Source organism: Pelobates fuscus, chromosome 4 (genome assembly GCF_036172605.1).
Source record: "Pelobates fuscus isolate aPelFus1 chromosome 4, aPelFus1.pri, whole genome shotgun sequence".
NCBI classification, from domain to species: domain Eukaryota; kingdom Metazoa; phylum Chordata; class Amphibia; order Anura; family Pelobatidae; genus Pelobates; species Pelobates fuscus.
In genome coordinates, this window is record NC_086320.1 from 339,724,528 (window position 1) to 339,750,609 (window position 26,082).

Sequence of the window (26,082 nt, forward strand, 5' to 3'; positions counted from 1 at the left end):
AGGTAACAGGTACTCTGGCAAGTTCATCTATGGGCAGAACATTTTCAGAGAGTCCCTGGCGCCTCCTGCCTTTATTCCTAGAACCATGTAAACCACACTGTGCAGTGGATGATTCCCCAGAATGTATTAACACCTCTTTCACCTTCAAGGTTCTCTGTATTCTTTTTCAAATACTCACAAAAGTGAAATTCCCACTTGGTGTGCAGTGACCCAGTTGTTTAGGATGTTCTGCCATTTTTTTTTCTTCAGGACCTGGCACTTTATCCACTAGGAGCCACGTCAGGGCTCTCACACATGCACATGAGTAGAACACGGATGTCTTTCACACATGCACATGAGTACAACATGAATGACTAAGTAGTTCCTCCATAGATCAGGGTCTTGCAATTAATAAAAAAGAAGCCTGATTCCCTCAGCCAGTGATAGCACTGACAAAAGTTCATGGAGTAAGCGAGTAAGCTTCTACCTTTTGTAGTTTTGTTCATGCTTTGTCTTGTGATATCTAGAGACTGCATAGAATTGCAATAAAGTCAGATTCCAAAACATTTAACATGAGAATTTTATAAATCATTATGACATTCTCAAAATGTATAGTATGATGACAGAACGACTTTAAAAAACATGATGTGCAGAGTGACTTACACAATGCAATGCAGGGGCCCCCAATCTCAGAAAATCACTGGGGCAAGTCACGTGGTCTGTCTCATGTTAGTAGAGTTACACTATCCAGAAAACAACTATTTATGGCTGCCACTATTAAATTAGTCCCTCTCTTAAAAATATAACCTTACTAGGACTTTCTCTCTCCCCAGTTCCTTTCCGATTACATCACTAAAGAGAAAGGTGATGTAAAAAGGACAACAATTGTAAGTAGAAGTCACAAAATGTATATTGGCTCGAGGTGGCTGTATAAAAATGTTGCTGCAGGAAACTACCTATAACTTAACTTTTATGGGCAACACTGCCCTTCATATAAAGTTATCATGAATACAAAAAATAACTTAGCAAATTTATCGAATGGACAGAAAGTATCAAGCTTTAATAGAAATGAAAATGACTAATCTGAAGAGACTCGGTCTCCATGGATCTTCAACAAAACAGACAAGATTTTTGACAACTATAATGATATATAGAATCCTAAACACATGGTTTTTCACTGGCATACAGAAGAAAGGCTTCTGGTCTTATATTCCCTATTCTCCATTTCTCTTTCATCGTTCCTATCTCATCTCCAGGCTTGCTGTCAGAAATAAATTGATGGGTAGATTGCAATTGTTTAATTGTTAATCATAAAATAGATTTTTCAACAAAACTCAATTTTGCTATGTGAACTCAGATCTACAGTATACGTATACCTGTCAGATTTTTATGTGATAGGTCTGATTGATGTAATGAAAACTACATTTCAATAAATGTCACATATGCGCCAAATATCACATCTAGATATTCCTTCATAAAGAAAAATATAGGACATTGTGTTGACAATCTTTACCTTTGCATATTTAAAAAAATCCAAATACATTTTGGTGACTCCAATGTTGAGTCCTTGGAGTGTGTACAATCCCAACTGTGGCCTGACAGAAGCCTTGATGTAATAGCAGGTATGTTTTGTCGACATAGAAAGGTACAGATTATTATAAATTCCAAGAGTTGGGGAACTAAATGTGTTAATACTATTCCATTATACCCGTTGCAATGCTAACTTTGATGTTACTCCTGTTCTACAGTAAATGAAGACCTACATGCCCAAAAAGCATATAGAAACGTAGAATGTGACGGCAGATAAGAACCATTCGGCCCATCTAGTCTGCCCAATTTTCTAAATACTTCCATTAGTCCTTGACCTTATCTTAAGTCTAGGATAGCCTTATGACTATCCCACGCATGCTTAAACTCCCTCACTCTGTTAACCTCTACCTCTATATATATATCTCAAGAGTATGTGATGGCCAAGGATTCCATACTAGGCCTGTTGACACAGGGATTTTGTCAATTTAAAAATAAGCCAATAGGAAGCAAGCAAAACAGCTAGGTAGGATTATTCTTTAAAAGGCTCACAAAGAAAGGAAAACCAATGCCGGAATAGCACTGTATGTGGATGCAGAAATAGCATGTAAGGCTTGATACACGAAAAATATATTTAGATAAATGTGAGATCACCAGTAATTTAAGAGAGTGTATACGTTTAGATGGAAAAGTGTCCAACATATTGGTCAAAATTAATTTGTTGTATGCCAGGAGAGTACACACTTAATTTGTCTTGACTAATATGACTCACGTATGCCATAATTAACAATGATAAAATATATACTTTGGCAAATGATGACATTAGGAAGCTTAGATTAATAAATATATGTTATACAATATAGATTCTATAATCATATAAATACATGAAAAGGAAACCCTCCTAAACATACTACCAGTATAAGCAGTTATAATAATAATATTGATGTACAGTTTATTCACAGAGAAACATTTTCATCTACAGTTCCAGTACATTACACCCCAAATAACATGTAAGATACAAAGGCCATATATGCCTTCCTAAAAAATAAAACCATAAAAAAAACTTTGTAAAGGGCGTACAAGCGTACTTCTACAGGTAATTTCAAGTCAATTAAAGTCGGAGCACCATCAGAGAATGTGAACCAAGAAAGCGAAATCTATTTAATTTAGGAAAGTAATGAACACATCTTTGAAAAGCAATCAAATCTGTGAACTGAAATGGGAATGAAAAAAATAATGAAGATGGATGAGTTATCGTAACCCTTGAAGTACGATAACGCACAGATGAGGTAGGTGTAAGTACAATTATTTTAAAAAAGTCTGTGATCTTGGAAATTTATTTTATATGACCCTAATTTTAATTTATGTTTGCTCATCATGCTCTAGGTGACTTCATAAAAGTATCAGTAGTTGAAAGGCAAATGAAGCACCATAAGCAATACATGCTGATGTAGTGACTACGGCCTAAATCACAACCGTCTTGGATTTGGTGGGACAGTCCCAAATTCAGGGATTTTTTCCACTGTAATTTGTTTTCTCTCAGGTAAACAGAAATCACAGCATGAGAGGGTCAGGGAACCTTCTGAAAAGGTACCGCAGCCTGGGGTTGTCCAGCATGTGGAGGGGGACCTTCCCAATTATCTTCTCCTCGGTTGTACCGACACAAGCCGCTGTAACTCCACCCAATATCATGACGCGCCATGATGCTGATGACATCACGACCAACCCAAAGATTTGAATCCGAATGGGTCGTGGTTACAAAATTAAAGAGCCACAATAGAAAAGGGCTCTTACGGCAAAGCTCATTGCCCTGTTGTGTTTCACGTTTTGTTCCCAACAAAACGCTGTTATTATTGTGTATTTTTGGTTCTGACTTCGGCTTTGATTGACCACTCTACCTTCTATTCCCTTTTGACTCTGCTATTGTGTTATTCCTGGCTTTGGCTTGTTTTTTCTTTGTCCTTGTAAACACTAGTCCGGCCACTCTAAGGTCCGGTATACATTATCTTTACTATCTTATTCTCTATGTGTTGGGTCTCTCTGTATTCCTGACAGAGGGCTCCATTAGATGTGCTTGCATTGCGCAGACTACTGTCATGTTGGAATGGGCAGACAAGTGCCATGGTTAGTCAGCCGAGTGAGTTCATGTCAGGCTTAAAACACCCAATTTTTGTTTGTGTTTCCAGCCCCTACAGGCATGTCTACCCCATTCCAATTTCATACCTCCAATATAGCTATGGGAGTTACTGTTACGGCGCTATTAGATTGTGGGTACTAACACACGTGAGATACATACAATACTGAAACACAACAGCTGGAGGAAGGGGATGGATTTTGGGAAGAAAGAATGCTTGATCAATAAAAGCTTCAGAAAAGATTGTCCAAAGAATCAAGCAAGCATTATTGCAATAACAATAATATAAGTTATGTATAACCCCTACAAAGTCTTACAGGGCTAGAATACTTAAACCATCCCCACCATTTCCTTCATTAATAACCTGTTCTCTGTCAACTCAGCATGAAGCCCTACCATATTTTGGATGTTCCACTCCCCTGGCTGTTATTGGACGTTAAATGGTGCATGAGACATGAAACGCTAACATAGCCTAATTTCTTGAGGTCAGAAAGCACAGAATATGAAGAATGAGGCATGTTATGCGCATCCTCTGAACGTAAATCATTTTAGAGTAACACAGTGACAACAAATCAACCTTTCAAAATATTAGGGAAGAGATTTAGAAATAATAAAAAATATTCCTATTATACAAGAAAGTAGCAAATTTATTTTTATTAGTAAAGGTGGCGTATACACACACAAGCACACACACACAGATTACATTCATAAATAGATAATATGCACATTTCCTGATTGAGAAAAATAAACTTCAGCAGCATACTTAATCTGCTTGAGATACAGAATTTAAGAAATAACTTATTTTTCAAAAAGCATTTTTATTCTTAATCGAACTGATGTTGTAAAGCTCTGAGTGCAGTGTAGACACTTCTAAAAAACAAATCATCAGACTGCACTTATTTGGAACATATTTCTTAGAAACTTGTTTGTTCATGAAGATCGGAATTATCCCTGCACCAGTTAACACAATAGAAACGGTTATGTGACACTAAAATGTGAAGATTATGAAGAGTCTCAGAATAAGCCAATTTAGAATGCAGATCTGCTTGTCTTCTACTATGCAATTACAAATGAAGTCGACCACAAAAAGCATTTTAAATATATCTATCAAGAAGTTTGTGTGTGTGTCTGTCGGTGAGTGTGCGTGTCTCTCAGTGTGTGTCTGTCAGTGAGTAAAAAAATCTGTGTGGCTCCTAAATTGTAGAAAACATATGCCACCTATTGAATGTATTTATACACCTTGTTGATCAACCTGAATTTTAAATACAGTGCCTTGTCTAATTTAATGAGCACAGCAAATTAGCAGAAAAGATATACACCTAATAAGTCTCAAACATTTCCCTTTAGCTTGATTAATGAGACTTTATAAATACCTAAAAAACTAATTGAAACTCAATTTGCAGGTGTTCATTTTTTGTACTTTTACTTTCCAAATAAAATTTGTTCTCAACTTAAATTGATAATACGCGAAATAATATACTGAGACAGTTTGTGAAATAACCCTGCTAGAAAATCTGCTTATTTCAAAGGCATGACGATTAATTCTGACATTTCATATGGTCCTAGGTACCAATTTTTAACAGGGATGCCTCCCCTCTTGATCCCATAAAGGCAAACACGTTTGTCTAAATTGTACCAAGATATGTTGATGAGAAATTAATCCATTATGTTCAAACAGTAATATTTATTTAAAAAAATAGATTTGTAATCACTCAGAATATGATGGTGAAAGCAGACTATATTTCATACGTACAATTATTGTGAATTTCTATATAAATGCACTTACCAAGAATATCCGTTCCAATTGGTCTTGTATATCTTTCATTCCTGGGAAAGCAGCAACACCTTGAATCATTTCTATAAATATGCATCCCACACCCCTGTAAGTGAAAGAACAGAATGCAAATTAATGTCATAAATTATGTACGAGGAAGATGTTACCTATGCGGAGATCATGGACAAGCAATTGGTAACCAACAACTTCTGTCAGTCCAGCTGTTGGGAAATGTGCATCCTATTTTACAGGAGTTTCATTATTATATTTCAAAGCTTATTCTATAGCGTTGAACATTGGGCAAACAAAACCGTTTTCATGATAAAACATGTTTAGAGCTAAAACAGTCAAATGATGAGAGCCATCAGCAGCAGCTGGGGTACAGTAGACCATATCAGACCTATCATGACCTTCCAATACATTTGCCAACATGATATGTCAAGAATGTATTTTACAAATGGCATCATGCAACTGCTATATTGAATCATTTTCAAGACACATTTATCAGAATTAATGGGTCACTAAGTGCCATGTTTTGTGAGGCACCAATGTGACTGGACAAGGAAGCAAATACATAGAGCTAAAAAAGGACTCAATGTTTGCAAAAGAAATGTACTATTTGATGTTGTGTTTGATGCAGCAGAGTTCAGAAAAGATCCCAAGCTAGTCATACTATAAGTGTAAGTCATTTTGAAGGTCAAGAGGATGCTGTGGCAAAGAGAACATCCAATGAGAGCTTTGTAAATACAGATAGATAGATAGATAGACAGACAGACAGACAGACAGACAGACAGCCAGACAGACAGACAGACAGACAGACAGACAGACAGACAGACAGACAGACAGACAGACAGACAGACAGACAGATTTACATTGTGTGTGTGAAATGCGCCAATGAAAAGCTTTTTTTTTTTTTACATAGATTTTTAATTTTATTACTCACCCACACACACACCAATGTGGAAGTAGATATAACAATCAATTAGAACATCCTGGTTTTAATTACAGAATATGACGAAGCATACTTTTTCAGAAACCCATCTATTCATAGTAACTCTGACTTTGATCCAAGAACACATTGCAATATCATGTATTCTGCAGCAATTTTTATGAAAACAATCTGAATTTTTCCAGACCCAGGCAACTTTGTTTTTTATATATTGTTTAGAGATAAACATACTTTTCCCCCCTTCAATCTCAATATAGGACAGAAAAAATAGCTTGCTAATCAACCCCTAAGAATAAACTAAATTGGAAAAGTAGGTGATTATAAATAATGTTCCATCTGTCCTGGCTGATTACTAAAGAAACTGGATTGATTAAACTGCCACTCATCATTTACCCTCCGTAGAGCTCCATTACATTGTGAGAGGCACAATAAATCTTAGTCAAGTGCTTATATGACCAGGCATGAAAAGGATTTAAGTTTTAGAATGAGGTTCAGGAAGTTTTATTACAAAGGGGAATTTTATTTCACTTTTATTTTCTTACTAGAATGGAGAGATAAATGCTGAATCTAGTACAGTAAAATAGGAGATATAGTAAAGCTAAAATTATAATAGCTTCCTAATATTTAGATAAATCACTTTTCTATGTTCAATATTTATTAAAATATTAACATTTGCCAATGAGTGATTAACGATGTTGACTCAATTACAACCCCACTGTTCTGCTACATTTTAATGACACTTTTGTACAAAACACATTAACAATTTTATGTTAATCAAAAACACTAATTAAAGGAGAAATAAGTGCTGCAAAAAAAAATAAAAAATAAATAAAATTGATACTACAACAAATACACATGTTCACAATATCTAAAATTATAGGTTAATTATACTCTTCTCAAGTATTTGATCCCCTGCTGATTTTGAACGTTTGCCCACTGACAAAGAAATGATGAGTCTATAATTTTAATGGTAGCTGTATTTTAACAGTGAGACACAGAATGCATGTCAAAAAAGTTATACATTGATTTGCATGTCAATTAATGAAATAAGTATTGATCCCCTATCAATCAGCAAGATTTCTGGCTCCCAGGTATCTTTTTTACAGGTAATGAGGGAGTGCAGTGCTTCTAATCTCAGCTCGTTTCTTGTATAAAAGACACCTGCCCACAGAAGCAATCAATCAATCAGATTCTAAATTCTCCACCATGGCCAAGACCAAAGAGCTGTCCAAGGATGTCAGGGGCAAGATTTTAGACCTATACAAGGCTGGAATGGGCTACAAGACCATCGCCAAGCAGCTTGGTTAGAAGGTGACGACAGTTGGTGCGATTATTCAAAAATCGAAGAAACACAAAATAACTGTCAGTCTCCCTTGGACTCGTGCTCCATGCAAGATCTCACCTCGTGGAATTTCAAGGATCATGAGAATGGTGAGGAACCAGCCCAAAACTACACGGGATGATCTTGTTAATGAGCTCAAGGCAGCTGGGACCATAGTCACCAAGAAAACAATTGGTAATACACTACGCTGTGAAGGACTGAAATCCTGCAGCGCCCGAAAGGTCCCCCTGCTCAAGAAAGCACATGTACAGGCCCGTCTGAAGTTTGCCAATGAACATCTGAATGATTCACAGGAGAACAGGGTAAAAGTGTTGTGGTCAGATGAGAACATAAATCAACCTCTTTGGCATCAACTCAACCCGCCGTGTTTGGAGGAGAAGGAATGCTGCCTTAGACACCATAACACCATCCCGACCGTCAAACATGAAGGTGGAAACATTATGCTTTGGGGGTGTTTTTCTGCTAAGGGGACAGGACAACTGCACCTCATCAAAGGGACAATGGACGGGGCCATGTGAGAACCTCCATCCTTCAGTCAGGGCATTGAAAATGGGTCGTGGATGGGTATTCCAGCATGACAATGACCCAAAACCCACAGCCAAGGCAACAAAGGAGTGGCTCAAGAAGAAGCACGTTAAGGTCCTGGAGTGGCCTAGCCAGTCTCCAGACCTTAATCCCATAGAAAATCTGTGGAGGGAGCTGAAGGTTCGAGTTGCCAAACATCAGCCTCGGAACCTTAATTACTTGGAGAGGATCTGCAAAGAGGAGTGGGACAAAATCCCTCCTGAGATGTGTGCAAACAAGGTCACCAACTGCAAGAAACGTCTGACCTCTGTGATTGCCAACAAGGGTTTTGCCACCAAGTACTAAGTCGAAGGGGTCAAATACTTATTTTACTCTTTGACATGCAAATTAATTTATAACTTTTTTTACATGCATTTTTCTGGATTTGTTTTTTTGTTATTCTGTCTCTCACTGTTAAAATACACCTACCATTAAAATTATAGACTAATAATTTCTGTCAGTGGGCAAACGTTCAAAATCTGCAGGGGATCAAATATTTTTTCCCTCACTGTAACATAAAAGATACATATTGGCAAATTATGAATTAGGGGGAAAATAAAACTCTCTCTGGGTTCTGGAGACATTTCTAAATTACCCAATCTTCAGTCTTACTGCATACCATGATGTTTATATCAGTTGTTATTAACCAACAATGGGTCCCCATTTCATTTAAGCAGGACCTACTGGTTGCAACAGGTACATCATATTGATCAGTTCATGGACAAGGGCTGAGAAGACAGAGACAAATGCATTTCTCTCGCCGCAGTTTTTTTTCCTGGCATATCAGCTGTGGCCCAGGACAGTGGCGTACATACCAGGGTCGCAGGGGTCGCGGCTGCGACCGGGCCCGGCCCACCAGGGGGCCCAGCCGCCCCTGTGACCCGGTATGTACGTTCTGGGCCAGCCTCTTCTCCTGGGGGGGCCCAGGAGCCGGCCACCTCCGGGCCCCCCGAGGCTGGCCCTGCTTACACCCGGCGGCCGGCGGGTGCGCGAGGGAGCACTCTCCCCTGAGTGCTTCCTCTTCAGCTCCCTCGCGCACCGCACTGATACCGGAGCCGGAAGATGATGCCACTCTCACTGCAGCCAGCCCACAGTTAAGTTGTCCGGCCTCTCCTGATGATGTCAAGAGGAGGGGGTGTGACTTCCACTGCTTTTCTCCCAGACTCCCCAGCAGTTCGCTGGCTGCTATGTGCTAGCCGCAGGCTGCAGGCTCCAGCTCCTGTCCCCTGTTCGTGTCCCACCCTCCCTAGCCCAAGATAAGGAATACACTTTTGGTATTTTTTTGTTTTATATCCATTTTTTAAAGCATCCCCTCTCCCGCCCCCCCCCACCACAGCCTCTGTGCCCCCCTCTACAGCTCCTGTCCTCCCATACCACAGCTCCTGTCCTCCCCTCTCAGCCCCTGTGCCCCCTTCTACAGCTCCTGTGCCCCCCTTTCAGCCCCTGTCTCCCCTTCTCAGTCCACATCTGTTATTTTAACTGTTAAACTCAGAGTGATCAGTATTGTTTCAGACCTGACAAAGAGAGGAAAACTCTCGAAAGCTTCTCTTTTAAAAATTATGTTAGTACAATAAAAAAAAGTATCATTATATACTGCAATACTCTGGTATTTTGGCATCTTATCTACTGGATTTATATGGCTAATCCAATTTAAACACACACACACACACACTCTGTACTATATAGGGAGAAGTACACTTCTGGGGGAGGAGTCTGGCACCACACCAGCTTAAAACTTCACCAGTCGGGGGCGGAGCCTGGCAGCCATCCTGTACAGACGCCATCTAAACCTGCTCTCCCGAACCCAGAGATAATCTGCCAAAAATCCCCCAAACAAAGCCCCATCGAGCCTCGACGGGTACCCGGCACTGACCAGCGATACATACCGCACCGATTGATGCCTTTTTTCCAGGCACCCAAGCAGCTCAGACAGAGGCGCAAATCCGCGGCCTACCTTGGCGGAAGCCTCCTAGAGCACTACGCATCCAACCCGGACACGGGTACCACTACCATGGGCAGCCGCTCACACAAAGCCACAGCTGGCCCCAACACGCAAGGCAGAGATTTAGGGGAGATGTGGCTCCGGCCTGCACAACCAGAGTCGCGATGGTCAAGGCTGACATACAAAGCGTAACAGAAAGGGTTGGAAATGTGGAGGCAGACCTCACCAACGTCCAGGACACAGTGTCCACCCTCAAGGACTCGGTCCAACGACTCCAAGCAGAGCAACATGTACTAGCTGAGCAGATTGCCTCCCTGGAGGACAAACAACGTCGGCCGCATATCAAAATCAGAGGTGTTCCCGCCGCGGTCACGACTGAGGAACTACCGCACTACACACGGCGGCTGCTCACAACAATGTTACCCCAGGCAACCGCAAAGAAAATAACTCTGGACGGGATCTACAGAGTGACAAGCTCCGCACACCTACCACCCAGCACGCCCAGAGATGTTATCCTGTGTTTGACAGTATCTGACAAGATACCAATAATGACCGCCATAAAAGGCAAAACACCGCTGACATTTGAGGGCGCTCAGCTCTCCTTTTCCAGGACGTTACTAGAGCCACATTGCTGAGGCGAAAGACCTTTGGATCCCTGACAACCGCGCTGCGCAAAGCAAGCATAGTCTACAGGTGGGGGAACACGGGCGCACTGCTTGTCCATCACAACGGGACTGCACACCACCTTGCATCCCCATCCGGGACCCCCACCTTCCTAAGGCCCTGGGACTACAACCTTCCATGGCCGTAAGCCCACCGGAGAGCTGGGACCCAGAGGACAGCTCCAATCCAGGACAGTTAATATGAAACCCACAACCTTTACCCACCTGACCTTGCACAAGGACTGAGCCCAGAGACAATATGCACGGCACGGTCACAACCGCCTAAGGGAAGATCCAGACCTCTTGTGATGAGGGTAGTTCCAGAGACCACCAACTCCATTGTTTTACCTTTATTTCTTTGTTGTGCTATTGCAACTCACTCATCACACATCGCATCGCATACATGTCTCTGTGCTCCTCTCCCTTTCTTTTCCTTTCTCTTTTAATTATTTTATTTTTTTTCTTCACCACAATGCAACCGCAGCCTTGGGCCCCCCGCTCTCACAAGAGCAGCAGACAGCCCCCCCATGCATCATAGAACACTGGCGCCCACTCTGGTTTAACCCCTTAAGGACCAAACTTCTGGAATAAAAGGGAATCATGACATGTCACACATGTCATGTGTCCTTAAGGGGTTAACACCACTCCGCCCACCACCCCCAGGGATAGGGGGATAGAGATGCCACACAGGGTACGACGCATACCGGAGCACCCTACACACGTCATCCCAATTAGCATGGAACTACTAAGAGCTCCACAGGCGAGTACACATAGGCATCCAAACCCGCACACCTGAACCGGCTTGTAACACATATACACCTGCTCCCACACACACCGACACACAAGAGCCCGAATCAGGGAGCATCTTTACACTGTCACACTTGTAGTACACCAGGGGAATAACATACATGTCACCATGCCTGTAACAACCTTGTCGACCCCGGGTATGTCACCCAACTTGCTTGCTATATAAAAATGTGCTTACAACCTTATCATCAATGTTAACGCTATTTCATTGTTCCGCTCAAAAATGTCATGCCACTGTTTCCGTGAGATTCTGTTAACATGCTAAACCAAGCACGCATAAAGAATTAAAAAAAAAACAAAAAAAAACTTCACCAGTCACCACTGGGAAGCACCATTAAGCGTGTAAGAGAAATAATGTTTGTATTTGTGTATGTGTAAGGGAGAGATAGTGTGTGTTTATATGTATATATAATGGTGTGTGTGTTTGTGTGTATGGTTAAGAGATATAGTGGTGTATATGTGGCTGAGGGGGGTATCCTATTCTTGCCTGTGCCTAGACATATCCCTGGTTCTATAACTTCTTTACCATTTAAGATGTGTCATAATCTCTGGTGCTTTACTATCCCTGGATAAGGAGTTAATAGTTCTACCATGTTAATAGTTTCTAGGCTTTGTTTGGGTCAGTGATGGGGGTCTGAGAAGAAGATCCTCTACTGGTGCCAAGTGTGTGTTCATACACATGTACATATTTACAACATAGTCATGCATTTCACACCATGAGTGTATCATGAGATGAGCTGAACCAGAGGAGCTAACAGTGCTTTGGATGAAAATAATTATGTAAAATAAGATTTTAAATAATGAGGTGTATTTTTGAATGGTTACATCATTTATCTTTATTTTTTAAAATGTCTTAACACATACACAATGTTAGAGCTCAATAAAAAAACATAAACAAAACACAGTTTGTGATCTATTTAGCTCAGGTTAGTTTCACAAGGCACTGATAGTGATTGACAGCTTAACATTCTGCAACAGCCCCAGGCTTTGCTACCCCAGTCTTTCAGACATACAAATAGCCTCTTGTGGTGGCCCTAATAATGGAAAAACTCACCATACTGGGTAACAAATTAAACTCCTGTCATCAAGACAAACCACTAGCAGAAACCGTAAAATATGCTGAATTTAATATGGTTTGAGTTAAATTGCTCATTGACTGATAGCTGTCCAGTACGCAACTGAGAGCAAGTTATTACATCTCACAGAGCAACATGGGATATGTAGTCCCCAGGATCTGGCAGATTAGTTCCTGCCGAACTAGCAAACTTCAAATGTTCTACACTATAATAACAAACTATGTGGAATATCCAACTATCAATACTGCAAGGATAATCATGTACAATACAATACAGAATTAATTTTACATGCAGGATGGATAGTGTTGGATGGATAGTGTTGGCAAAACAAAATTCATAAAGGTCTTCCACCTTTCCTTCACTCCCTTTTCACTCATTTCCCCAGAGAGCAGTAATATACCCAGCTGGAAATGTATCGCTGTTTTACATGAACTCCACGTTTAGCATGTTCTCATTCAAATTACAAATGTTCTACGCTCTTATCTCATATTCTATTTATTTATCCAAATGATTCTAATATTTTTTTTCTTTTTCCTAATAAGAAAATAAGGCATAACCAAGGCACTTTTATATGTAGATGAACTTTTTTATTGACTTTAATGAAAAATTGCTGAGTACACATTCACACATCATATAGTCAGATGAAGGCACTTCCTCAGTATTTACCGGTAATCTAAAATAATAAATTAGAACGGTACTAGGATTTTTTGAGAGGTTCCAGCAATCGGTGAAAGAAAACATTACCGGAGGATGATTATAGAGTTTGGTTATTATCTTTGAAAGATGGACAATCAGAGGAAGGTTTTTGTTATTTTGTTTGTGTAATTTTTGATGCAGCAGTTTACAAATGCACTATTTCTACGGTATATGGTCTGATTTTATAGAAAATACACCCTGGTGAATGTTTTTGCATAATTTGCTGGCTAATTTTAAACGATTGATCAATAAATTCAAGCAAAATTAAAGTGTATCAACAAAATAGGTTTCGTTTTCAGAAATGTGATTACAATATAATAATTAAATGTAAAAAAAACAAAATGCTATCAGTCCGCATCAATACGTGTTTTCCTTTATTCTTGCACATCAGCTGCCACAACTAATATATGTGCATCTTCATTACTGCTCTTCGACGGTCATATATGGTAATGCAGAATCCAGAAGAATACAATACCTCATATGGGTCATTAGTTTCTAGTTACATTTCCTATTCGCTTTAATTGGAAATGAAGTGTAAAAATAACCTGCCGACTAAGACACCTGCTTCCAAGACCAGGACACAGAAGACTGTGTCGTTGCTCTTATTTGGTGCAGCTGGTGTTCCGCTCAGAAACATTCTAGAGTTCTTTCAGTGGAACCTTTACCAAACCTCATTACTCAAAGCACAGGACAGTTCCTTCCGATCATCTATTCAAAAATATTAGAATAGTGTTATATCTGTCTGCAAGCTTAAAATCACTTTCAAGGAAAAAAAATATGTCAAGTAGCTCCCCAGTGTCACGAAAACAAAGTTCTTTATTCCATTATGGAGCTCCCCTATGGATTATTGGAAAAATTACATTTCTTTTTCAGAGTATTTATATAAAACATGAATGCAAAATAAAGATTTTATTAAATTGACTCTATTTTCAAAACCAGCAGAGATTTAAAAAAATGTAAAAATAAACCAAAGCGTATGATCAAACAGCGTATGGTGCTCAGACAATGGGAACATGTACCCCTGTCTGTAGTTCCAGCCAGCACCAACTAGTCATCTAGATGGAATGTTACACTATAATCCATCTAAAATGTAATTTATCTATATTGACGGAACAACAATAAAACAAGTGAAAAAAGGCGCTTATAATAATGATTATAACCTTATTTCATAAAGCAGCACCTATAAGTGTATCAGCTCCTAACACCCAACAATAAAATCCAAACAAAAAAAAAGTGCGCTGAATATTTATAAAGTGCAAATTTAACTCACTGTATCAAAAGTGAGAAGAGTGCAAGCAATTAATACCACTTTAGTGCAAAAATACAAGTGCTACATCCAAAACACTTATAACACTCTTTATCAGTGCAATATGAAAAAAATCCTTAGTACCAAGATAGTAAAGTGGCCTAGTGTATTAAAACCAAATATGGTACACTTACTAGAATCATATGCTTGGTTCCTTGGTTTCAAATGGTGTAACATAGAAAAATTACAATACAAAACATATATAGTGAAGTATTGCTATTTTAAAATTAACACAACATATATATAAAAGTTCCACTCACAAGCAGAGAGCAGATGAGCCTGCTCTACTATTGACAGCTCCAAGTGCAGAAAAATCCACTGCAGCCAATAAAGTAAAACTATTTATTTTCAGATTAAAACACAGCATTCATTCCGGATCCCTGTAAAAAACTGTCCTTTTGTGGGTTCTTGCATCCGCCGTCTAGATTAGTCAGTCCGTGCACCCTCACGGTCGGCAAAGTCCGCAGGATACTTCCGGGAGGCGTGGCGTACATGATGACGTATATCATATTGCACTGATAAAGAGTGTTATAAGTGTTTTGGATGTAGCACTTGTATTTTTGCACTAAAGTGGTATCAATTGCTTGCACTATCTCACTTTTGATACAGTGAGTTAAATTTGCACTTTATAAATATTCAGCGCACTTTTTTTTTATCACTATTGACGGTTTACCGGGTTTGCTGATGCATTTGCTTATGTATAAAAATGTGTTTTATATTTTTTACTTTAATTTTGGAAGTGTTTTGCCATTTTTTTGTTTTATTAAGAGAATAGTGATATTCTATATCAATCACTGTGTGTATGCATGCATGTATGTATGTATACATACACACACACGTACACACACACACACAGGTGAAGCTTAAAGGGACACTATAGGCACCACATTAACTTTAGATTAATTAAGCAGGTTTGGTGTATAGATGATGTCCATGCAGTCTCACTGCTCGATTCTGTGCAATTTAAGAATTAAATATCTTTGTTTTTACAGGTTTATACAGCCCTAGTCAATACTCCCTGCATCTGATTTGCACAGCTTTCCTAAACACTTTCTGTAAAGAGATATATAAACTTCCTTAATTGAACATTATAGCCTTCTAGATCCTGCAGGAACCTCCTATGTATATTTAAAGTAAATGTATAGAGCAGGAGATAAGAGAAAAAAAAAAAAAACTTCTAATGCAAGTTAACATCCAATTGAAAATTGAAAAATCCGTTCATGCAGACTCTGAGTCACAGCCAGGGGAGGTGTGACAAGGGTTGCATAAAGAGAAACAAAAGTGATATTTAACTTCTAAATGGCAGATAATTGAGCAGTGAGACTGCATGGGGCATGATCTGTACACCAAAACAGTTTCATTAAGCATAAAGCTGTTTTGGTGCCTATAGTGTCCCTTTAATTAGCATTCTATTTCCAAGTACACACACAAAAAAGAGGATTGTTAAAGACCAATTATAAGGCAAAGTTGCACAAATTTATCAAATGAAATCACCAGGATTTATTTGTTTGATCAAATCAGACAATGGAACAATATTATTTTAATAATAATAACCACATGGCATCAAAATATCATCTAAAAAACAAAAGTCCAAATGTTTTACGAGAACCCATGGTGTAGTGTGTGTAGTGCTGATTTTTCAGTTTATATAAGTGGCCAAAATGTTGTTCAGTTTCAGCAAATATGAATAATGTTCTTATTTTCAAATGTAATATCTGCAAGATTCGAAAGCTTGTCATTGAGCTTTTTATATTTATATTCACTAAATCACAAGCTCAGTTAATAACTAATAAACAGAACTTAAGGGGAGGTCACCTTAGTGCCGCAACCCCCAGCAACAAAAAAGTATAACATGACATGAGGTTACCAGGCAAACCTCATAAATAACAGGGTATCCAAAATACATAATTTATTTTTTATGTAAAAAGGATGTACTATATATGATTTACCTTGTGGATATTACATAGATGACAGTGAGTACGGACATCCTGAAGCAATGTGCTGAGTTAATAATTGCCAGATTAAAAAAGAGAAATCATATCACCACTAGCTGGGCTATTAACTAAAGCAAGTGTAACAGAACCCCTTTTTGGCTGTCCCATCTCTTATTTTACCGTTGGCACTACAGAGGTTTTTCATGCCTGGATTACACAGATTTACATTGCACCATCTATGGACATACTTTGTTCGGTATACGAACAAAGTACCGAACAACCGGACCACCCTGATGTACATTAAAGGGACACTATAGTCACCTGAACAACTTTAGCTTAATGAAGTAGTTTTGGTGTATAGAACATGCCCCTGCAGCCTCACTGCTCAATCCTCTGCCATTTAGGAGTTAAATCCCTTTGTTTATGAACCCTAGTCACACCTCCCTGCATGTGACTTGCACAGTCTTCCATAAACACTTCCTGTAAAGAGAGCCCTATTTAGGCTTTCTTTATTGCAAGTTCTGTTTAATTAAGATTTTCTTATCCCCTGCTATGTTATTAGCTTGCTAGACCCTGCAAGAGCCTCCTGTATGTGATTAAAGTTCAATTTAGAGATTGAGATACAATTATTTAAGGTAAATGACATCTGTTTGAAAGTGAAACCAGGTTTTTCTTCATGCAGGCTCTGTCAATCATAGCCAGGGGAGGTGTGGCTAGGGCTGCATAAGCAGAAACAAAGTGATTTAACTCCTAAATGACAGTGAATTGAGCAGTGAAATTGCAGGGGAATGATCTATACACTAAAACTGCTTTATTTAGCTAAAGTAATTTAGGTGACTTCAGTGTTCCTTTAATCATGTAATTTACCTCCCTGATCGTTTCTCTTATTCCCTTTGTTCATACAAACACGCTGCTGTATTCCCACTTACATCGGTGTTTGGTCGTCGAGTGTCTGGAACTCAAAACGGACACTCGACTAGCCGAACACCGCTAAGTCCTCCACGATGGCATAAACTACCGAAAGACACTCACGAACGGCCCGTCGTTCGGTAGGATGAATCCCACGAACTATGGGATTCATCCGGTTACCGACTCCATTATGTGTGGTATAGCCTTTCGGGAGTTTTGGGGCACGAATAGAGACCGACCGCAGGGCCAGATCTCATGGAACTAATTTCGGCATCTTTACCCATGCGGTCGGTCAAAACTGTACCTTCCTATAACTCCCGAACCCCTGGTCTGATCTGGGTGATTTTTGGATATGTTTCTCACCCAGATCAGGGCTACCAGGCGGTACCATATTTAAAGGTATATTTGGGGTACATCTGGAAAGTGGGGAAAATTATGCATTGTATAATTGTATTATCTGTTAAGCTAAGGGGAGGAGATGTGTGGGAGGTAACGTCGATAGGATTGGTGTAATGTGTAATTGATGTGAATCCCTCCCTTGCATGGGAGAATCTCATAAAAGCAGGAATGTTGCCATTAAACTTGAGTTCTACTCCTGATACTGTGTGTCGTCCAGTGATTGGGAAAGGTGATGGGATATTATTGGATTTTATTGCTGACTGTGCTGGATATTCTCTGGGATTTATTACTTGTTCCTGCATCCTCTGGATATATTGGTGGAGCTAAGCTGTGAGAAATCAGCTCTCCGCTACAGCAAGGATCAACTCTTCTTGCACATTCTTTTTGTGGAGAAGTCCCCTTATTACCATAGCTCTGTTTAGCCTTATTTGCGGTCATTGACTTGGAAGCACTAGCGTCAATGGTTTTTCATTAAAAATATATATTTACTCCAAGCATGAATTTATTTCATATATGTGATGTCTATGAAGAATTTTCATTTGGGTGTGAAATGCAAAATCCAGTTTAAACTTCACTGTTTGCTCCTGTAAGCCTTTAAGTGTGACATGCTTCTTTAAATACACCTCAAGTTATTGGTGCATATGGAAGGCATCCGGAACCATTTGGTGTTCAGTCAGTAAGGTTATATTCAACATATTTTACGGTTTCTGCTAGTGGTTTGTCTTGATGACAGGAGTTTAATTTGTTACCCAGTATGGTGAGTTTTTCCATTATTAGGGCCACCACAAGAGGCTTTTTGAATGTCTGAAAGACTGGGGTAGCAAAGCATGGGGCTGTTGCAGAATGTTAAGCTGTCAATCACGATCAGTGCCTTGTGAAACCTAACCTGAGCTACATAAATTACAAACAGTTTTGTTTTTTTATTGAGCTCTAACATTGTGTATGTGTTAAGACATTTAAAAAAAAATAAAAAATAAAGATAAATGATGTAACCATTCAAAAATACACCTCGTTTTTTAAATCTTATCTTACAGCAGTAACTCCACAAGAGTCTTCTGGCAAATATTTAGTTTATTCATATTGATTTTAGTTGAGCATCATGCAACCAAGTCCCTTTGACAGATAAGGTGGAGGCACCAAAATGAGGTGGCAAATTTATCATGGACGGAATGCATTGTTTTGTAGTGTTACAAGGCATACCTATTGGAAACAATTCTTTGCATGACCCTGATACAAATAGTTTTACGCCTCAACAATAGCATTGTCATCATCAATGAGTTTTTGGCCTCTTTTGCATTGTGTACCATCCAAGTGAATATTTAAGTTGTATGTATCATTGTATCACTATATGACAACCACAGTTGAAAAGAAAGGATGAATATGTGATGAGTATGCATCTCTAGAAAAGGAGGGTTAAAGGGGAAAAACTATCTACAGTACCATATTCGACATTATAGATTTTAGTAAATTATTAGATGTTTCCTTATACCTCAATACTCTATGATTGTAGTGTATTGTATAGCTGTATGTCTCTTCATTCAAAAAATATGTTACAGGTGATACATTGTGACTGGATCCCTAATTTGTTAACCAGAAACTCTTGTTAGCGTAAATTAATCAACCAAACAAATTGCTAAATTACAGGTGTGATTGTCTGTAAACACAGCGAAATGACACTGTCTCATTAATCATCACTTTTGTGTACAATCTTGTTTATGTTGGAAAGCTCAGTGACCATATATTTAGATTTATGATCAGGCACAAGGTTGCTATCCTTACCACATGTCCAGGCAGGTGGAGTATTCTGTCGAGCCCAAAAGGACATCTGGAGGTCTATACCAGAGCGTTACTACCTCATTAGAGTATGTGTGGCTGGGAATCGATTTGGCTCGAGCGAGACCTAACAGACAAACAGAAAACATGTCTTAAACAATCATCACCATAATATCTTGACAGTTTTGCAGAGCAATAGTCAGATAGCTTTTTAAAATAAACAAACATTTTTTTTGCTATAATACAAAAAATAACTAAACGCGATTAAAACATTATTTACATTTTTGATTTATATTTCATTAAAAGCCACAAACAGACAGCCATTATTCTCTTAAGCTGAAGATCTGTAGATTATTATTATTATTATTATGATATTTATATAGCACCATCAAATTCCGCAGCGCTTTACAATGGGTGGACGAACAGACATGTAGTTGTAACCAGACAAGTTGGACGCACAGGAACAGAGGGATTGAGGGCATTGCTCAATGAGCTTACATGCTAGAGGGAGTGGGGTAAAATGACACAAAAAGGTAAGGATAGTATTAGACTAGTGACAGTTGCAGAAGAGGAATCAGTCAGGAGCTATTAACAGTTTAATTGATACACTTTTATGAAGAAGTGGGTTTTTATTTACACATATTTAATAGTTAAGCATAACAAAAAAATATGGGTTTCAATATCATCGCTTATATGACAACAAATATACCTGTCCCATGTAACGAAAATAATCTGTCCAATTGTTCTTGACGTGTGATCTCAGGAGTTAATCAATAGCTCACTCACTTTCAATGAGAAACCTACTCATCAGTTGAGATGTTTACAAGACACATTTGAATCAAACTGTCTGGTCGACATTTCAAACAATTTGAACCATAAACATTCCATACACTGTTTAGTACGGTCACTTTAAAGTTATAAATAACAACATTTTTCAAAATGGCTAATGTATATTAAATATAATAGTTCTCATATTTGTAAACTATAAAACACTTCAAATTGTACTCTAGGCATGTACATACGGCATGTGTAAAATAATATGTATATGCGTTTTTTAAATGTTACAATAACATTCTAAATATATTTAACTCCTTCTCTATCTACACCAGTGGTTCCTAATCTCTTGGCCAAGACGCATAAATGGTTCTCCACACCGTTTTAGGTGGTCCCCACTTTCTGAAACAGGCTCATCATACTTATTAGGTTTCGCGCAATGGCCTAAATGAAACAGTTTACTGTAGCATTACTACCTTCTCTAGTGCGATAGAGATTCCCCACTGTGAATAGTCTAATGGAGACGTTTCACAGAATTTGTGTTTAATTAACATGTGCATGATGGGTAAAAATTGTGCGGGAGTCCGAAATTTGAATTTGTCCATGTTGCAGTTAGTTCTGCTTGGATGATTTTCATTCATGCAAAGGATTAGGGAAAATGTGCGAAAATGTGTCAATCAGGTAATGCAAAATTGCAAAATATCTACATAATATAAACATTACGCATATATTTTGCAATACACTAATGGGTGTATTTTCCGGCCATTTATTTTACATATCAAGTGAGAAGTAACCAACAGATGGAAAAAGGGAGGAGCAGTAAAAATAATAATATATAAATATAAACATTTTCATTTTTTTTTTCCCTTTATTGGTCACTTCATACCTAATCTGTGAATAACATCAACATTTAGTGGCTGTTCTTTAACCATCAATGATCTTTTATTTGAGCCAGGAATGAAAAAAAAAACATGTTTATCCACTGTCATTATTTGGGACGTGTCCATATCACACTTCAGAGTTACAGAATTCAGATATAATTTGGACAAATCCAGTGTTTAATTTGTCTCTCACATTGCGTCTTTCCCACTGCATTAAGGTAAGGCCAGGGACTAATTAAAAGTATTTCGAAATATTGGGCAGACTAGATGGGCCGGATGGTTCTTATCTGCCGTCACATTCTATGTTTTTTATAATATTATAGTTGAAGAATGGCTATTCTTTCAACTGAAAAATGGTCAACAAGCCAATGTATAAGCTTATATATTATTTAGATGCCTGTCAAAAAAAAAGTTAAACATTTATTTGCAGTGTTTCCTCTTTCACTGCAATAATGGCTTTATAAGAGAAAATTGGTGTGACATTTGACTTTATATAAATGCCCATGCTTCTACTACCTTGCACAAACATCTCAATTCTAGGTGTTTCGTGTAAGGTCTGTATAATGCTTTAAAAAGCAGCATTTATTTAGGAGACATTCAAAAGATATCTGCAATATTTTCTTTTTTCCAGAAACAAGACAAGAGGTGGGTCTGTCAAAACCCATGGGTATTATTTCTATAAACATCAATCATACTGCAAGCTCAAACTAAGACTCTCACATTGCGTCTTTCCCACTGCACTATGACAATACTAACTAGTAACCAGTCTAGTTTTCACTTGACATTATTGAAGAACTTTGTATACTGACGATATTTTCTTATTAAATGAAATATAGCAATACATATACCAATAAAGGCCTCGATTTAATATTGCTGGATAAGCTTTTCAAATTATTTAATATTTTTGGATAAACATTTAAAATGATTGTGTCAAAATATAAAAAAATATATGTACACAAATATATCAATATATAAAAAAATCTAAATATTAAAATATTTTTTTCGAAATATTAATTTTCAAAGTTTATCCAGAAATATTAAATCATTTGAAATGCTTATCCAACTATATTAAACTGAGCCATAATAAGCAATATGCAATAATTAATATATTAGCATGCATATTAATTTTTCATATTATTTGCATATAAAAATCAATGTTTAGATTGCTGAGCAGTATTGCTTGGGACATGTTACATTATTGCAAACTTAGCAATAAAGCAGTTTGCTACCAATACAGGAGTATACTATGACAAAAATGTGTGCACTATCCGATTAGCACTATGCAACTAAATAGTAATGTAAACACTGGTATATAAGGGGATGGGGGGGTGGTGTAATGGGGCACATGTACTTCGAGTACTGCTGCTGGGCACCTCCAGAGTGGGAGATCGGCCGCCTCTCCCACCCTGTGTGCACCAGGCCGCATGTCTCTCAGCGAGGCAAGTAAGCTTCGGATAATGCACCAAATGTCACACGGGTACGTCAAAGAGGTCAGGATGCAATAGCTTCATAAGATTTACCACGGCCCGAGCTGGATAGGTTGCAAAGAGCTACATATATATATAGCAATATAGTGGAGGAGCTCATGCGGGATACGTCTTTCTTCCATGACAGTCAGGCCCTGCCCAACCAGATTTTGTTTTGTTTGTTTTAACAATGTCAAAACACAGAATATTTCAAGTTGTATTTTTATTTTAAAAATATATTTCTTCATTTTTACTGCCTTCTGAATAATCAGTAAAGCATTGGCAGCACTCGGCAAACAAACTTTTATGATGAAAATGTTGTGTCAACAATATAATAGTAGGAATTATATAAATATTTATACATTTAAAAGATTCCTATATACACCTCTCCTAAAAGGACCACTATACGCACCCAGACTACTTCAACTCAATGAAGTGGTCTGAGTGCCAGGTCCCCCTAGTTTTAACCCTGTAGCTGAAAACATAGCAGTTTCAGAGAAATTGCTATGCTTACACTGCATGGTTAATCCAGCCTCTGGTGACTGTCTCCCTGACAGCCGCTAGAGGCCGCTTCCGCAATCCTCAGTGTGAAAATCGCATTGAACTCACGCAGCGTGAGTTCCGATCCCCATAGGAAATCATTGAGTAATGAACTCCTATGGTTGGTTTGAATGTGCGCGTGGCTCCGGTCGTGCATGCGCATTCGGCTCCACCCGGGAGCTGCTGTCGGCAGGGAGAGGAGAGGTCACCAGTGCCGAGGGAGCCCGGCGCTGGTTTATGGTAAGTAGGTGGGGGCCACGAGGGAGGGGGGACCTAATAACCCTATAATGCCAGGAAAACGGGTTTGTTTTCCCGGGCACTATAGTGCTCCTTTAAGGTTGTTTCATCAGTTTCGGCTTCCCTTAGTAGTGTAGTGTTTTACTGTGAAGATAGGGGAAACGTGTATTTAAAACAAATAGATGAGAATTTTAGATTATAAAAAATTTCTGAAAATTAGATTTTTTTCTTTCATTGCTAATTATTCCTAATCATTGATTATTTATATGTAAATTGAAATTACTGATCAATGTATTTGTGTACTCTCAGTATAATTTTATTCATAGTTTGCTTTTCCTATCCAATATTCTGATTGTATTCTTCTTCTATTTCTCAAAAAATATTTCACAAAAAAACTCTCAAGACTTAAATTCATAAACTGTTCATTAATTGGATTACTGATTTTGTCAGACAATTAACCGACCATTATCAAATACGAGAAATGGTTATGAACCATAGACTCACCTACATACTCATCAAATCACTGAACTCAGTAAAAATGTTTTTTCAACCCTAGTCTCACTGGACGTTTTCCCCTGCCAATCATACATTCAACCTTCATTAGCATCTTGTGTTTCTAATGCAGTCTGTAAACTTAGTCCTTCTCCAATCATTTCTAATTTCCATTTATTGAAATAGATTCTTAGCGTGCATTGATCCCTGAGTACTTTAATCAAAGGTCAAAACAGTATGCATGACCCATTAGTTTTCAGAACATTCTTTTTCAGAATATGCAAAAAAAAAAAAATAGCATATATGAGGATTAGAATACTTATAATCAAAACATGACAGAGAGGGGTTGTAGAAATGTAAAAAGTAATGCTGGTACCATACTGGGTCAGATTACTCTATAAAACGGGAACATGATATTTTAGAATTAATATATGAAATAGGTCGTTTTTAAAGGAACACTAAAGTGCTAGGGATACGGACCTGTGTCTTTTTTCCTATTCAAAATAATAAAATAGATCTATTTACTTTACAACATTGAGATTTCCTTGCCGTAGCTTACTTCTTCGCTTCATGCGACGTCATGAGGAGAGAATCACTGGGGACCCAGAATGCATGCATAGCGAGCGCAGTCAAGCTTCCCCATAAGAAAGCATTAAATCAATGTTTTACTCTGTCACTGCCACGGAAGTGCATCTAGAGGATATCAGGAAGAGCGACTAGAGGTGGAATTAACCTGGCAATGTTCTTTAAAACTGCATTTACATTGCAGGCTTACAAGGACAGGACCACTGCACCCAGACCACTTCACTGAGATGAAGTGGCCTTCGGGACTTTAGAGGTCCTTTAACGTTACTCACTCCAAACGGCATTACATTGCTCCCTCCAGACAGTATTGAGTGCTGCTGCTGATCTCTCAACAGCTTGTTGTTAATTGTCCATAATCTTCACCCAGGCCGATAGGAGTATAAGTATGTAAAATATAAGTCATAATATTTTATTATATTATATGGATGTGTTATTTGGTTCACTATATATTTTTGTTTTCTTTCATGGTCTTTAAATTGTCGATGTTTGTTTGGGGTGTTTGATTATGTCATCCCGGGTCCCATCATGTTCTTTTAATTTGTTTAGAGCGAAATAAAATGTTTGAAATAAAATAGTGATAATTTTTTTTTATACTTCATATGAAGGTAAAAGTTTCTGTACATTTAAAATATGTACTAATATTTAGGTTTTGGATAGAAATATTTGTGCAATCAATAGCACAGTGTGTAGGTTAGAATTAGGTCTACAAACCTGGTGTGTTTCCATAGTTACTCGACAGGGGAATACACACTGTTAATTTTTTATTTTTTTTAACTTCTTTGCTCTCTACAAAGAGCTGTATAGTAACGGCTGGTGCATGCCTAGATATCTCTGTGTGGTGACCACAAAAGTATTGAAACAAACTGTGGCACCTAAGGCAATGAAATTAAAAGAATAATCCTTTAACAATGATATATAAAAAAATATATACCAATTTACTATTGACATTTTTGTATTGTACTGAAAATACCACTACTAATCCAATTAGTAAATCCTTGGCTGTCGACTGAATTTACAATATTTTCCAATTAGTGAAATTGAAATGTAATACCTAGAACACATCTTGATTCATCAAGATAAAACAAAAAAAGAAAAAAGAAAGAGACCTGGGAATTAGTGTAAATATGTACATGTAGTAAATACATATAATAATAACAAAGTATTTAACAAGCAAAGGTACATTCAGATTACACTGGTTTCCAAGTACGTCCTGGGATGTTACTTTTGCTCAACTTCCAATTATTATTACCCAATTTAATAGTACTCATTTTATCTACCTCGGAAGAATAAAGGGCTTAATCAACTGCACCAGGATTCGAGCCTGCAACCCCTAA

The 26,082-nt window shown here is 38.1% G+C and overlaps 1 protein-coding gene across 3 annotated transcripts in view; it reads right to left on the reverse strand.

The window, feature by feature from the left end:
• The window catches only part of CDK14 (cyclin dependent kinase 14), a 528,056-nt gene that overhangs the window by 207,110 nt on the left and 294,864 nt on the right, over positions 1-26,082 (reverse strand). For all 3 annotated transcript variants that reach the window (XM_063452462.1, XM_063452461.1, XM_063452463.1), the window contains 2 exons: positions 19,780-19,900; positions 5,427-5,520 (listed from right to left, as the gene is read on the reverse strand). In XM_063452462.1, the coding sequence (XP_063308532.1) occupies positions 5,427-5,520; positions 19,780-19,900 (215 nt within the window). The remainder of the gene's footprint in view (positions 1-5,426; positions 5,521-19,779; positions 19,901-26,082) is intronic.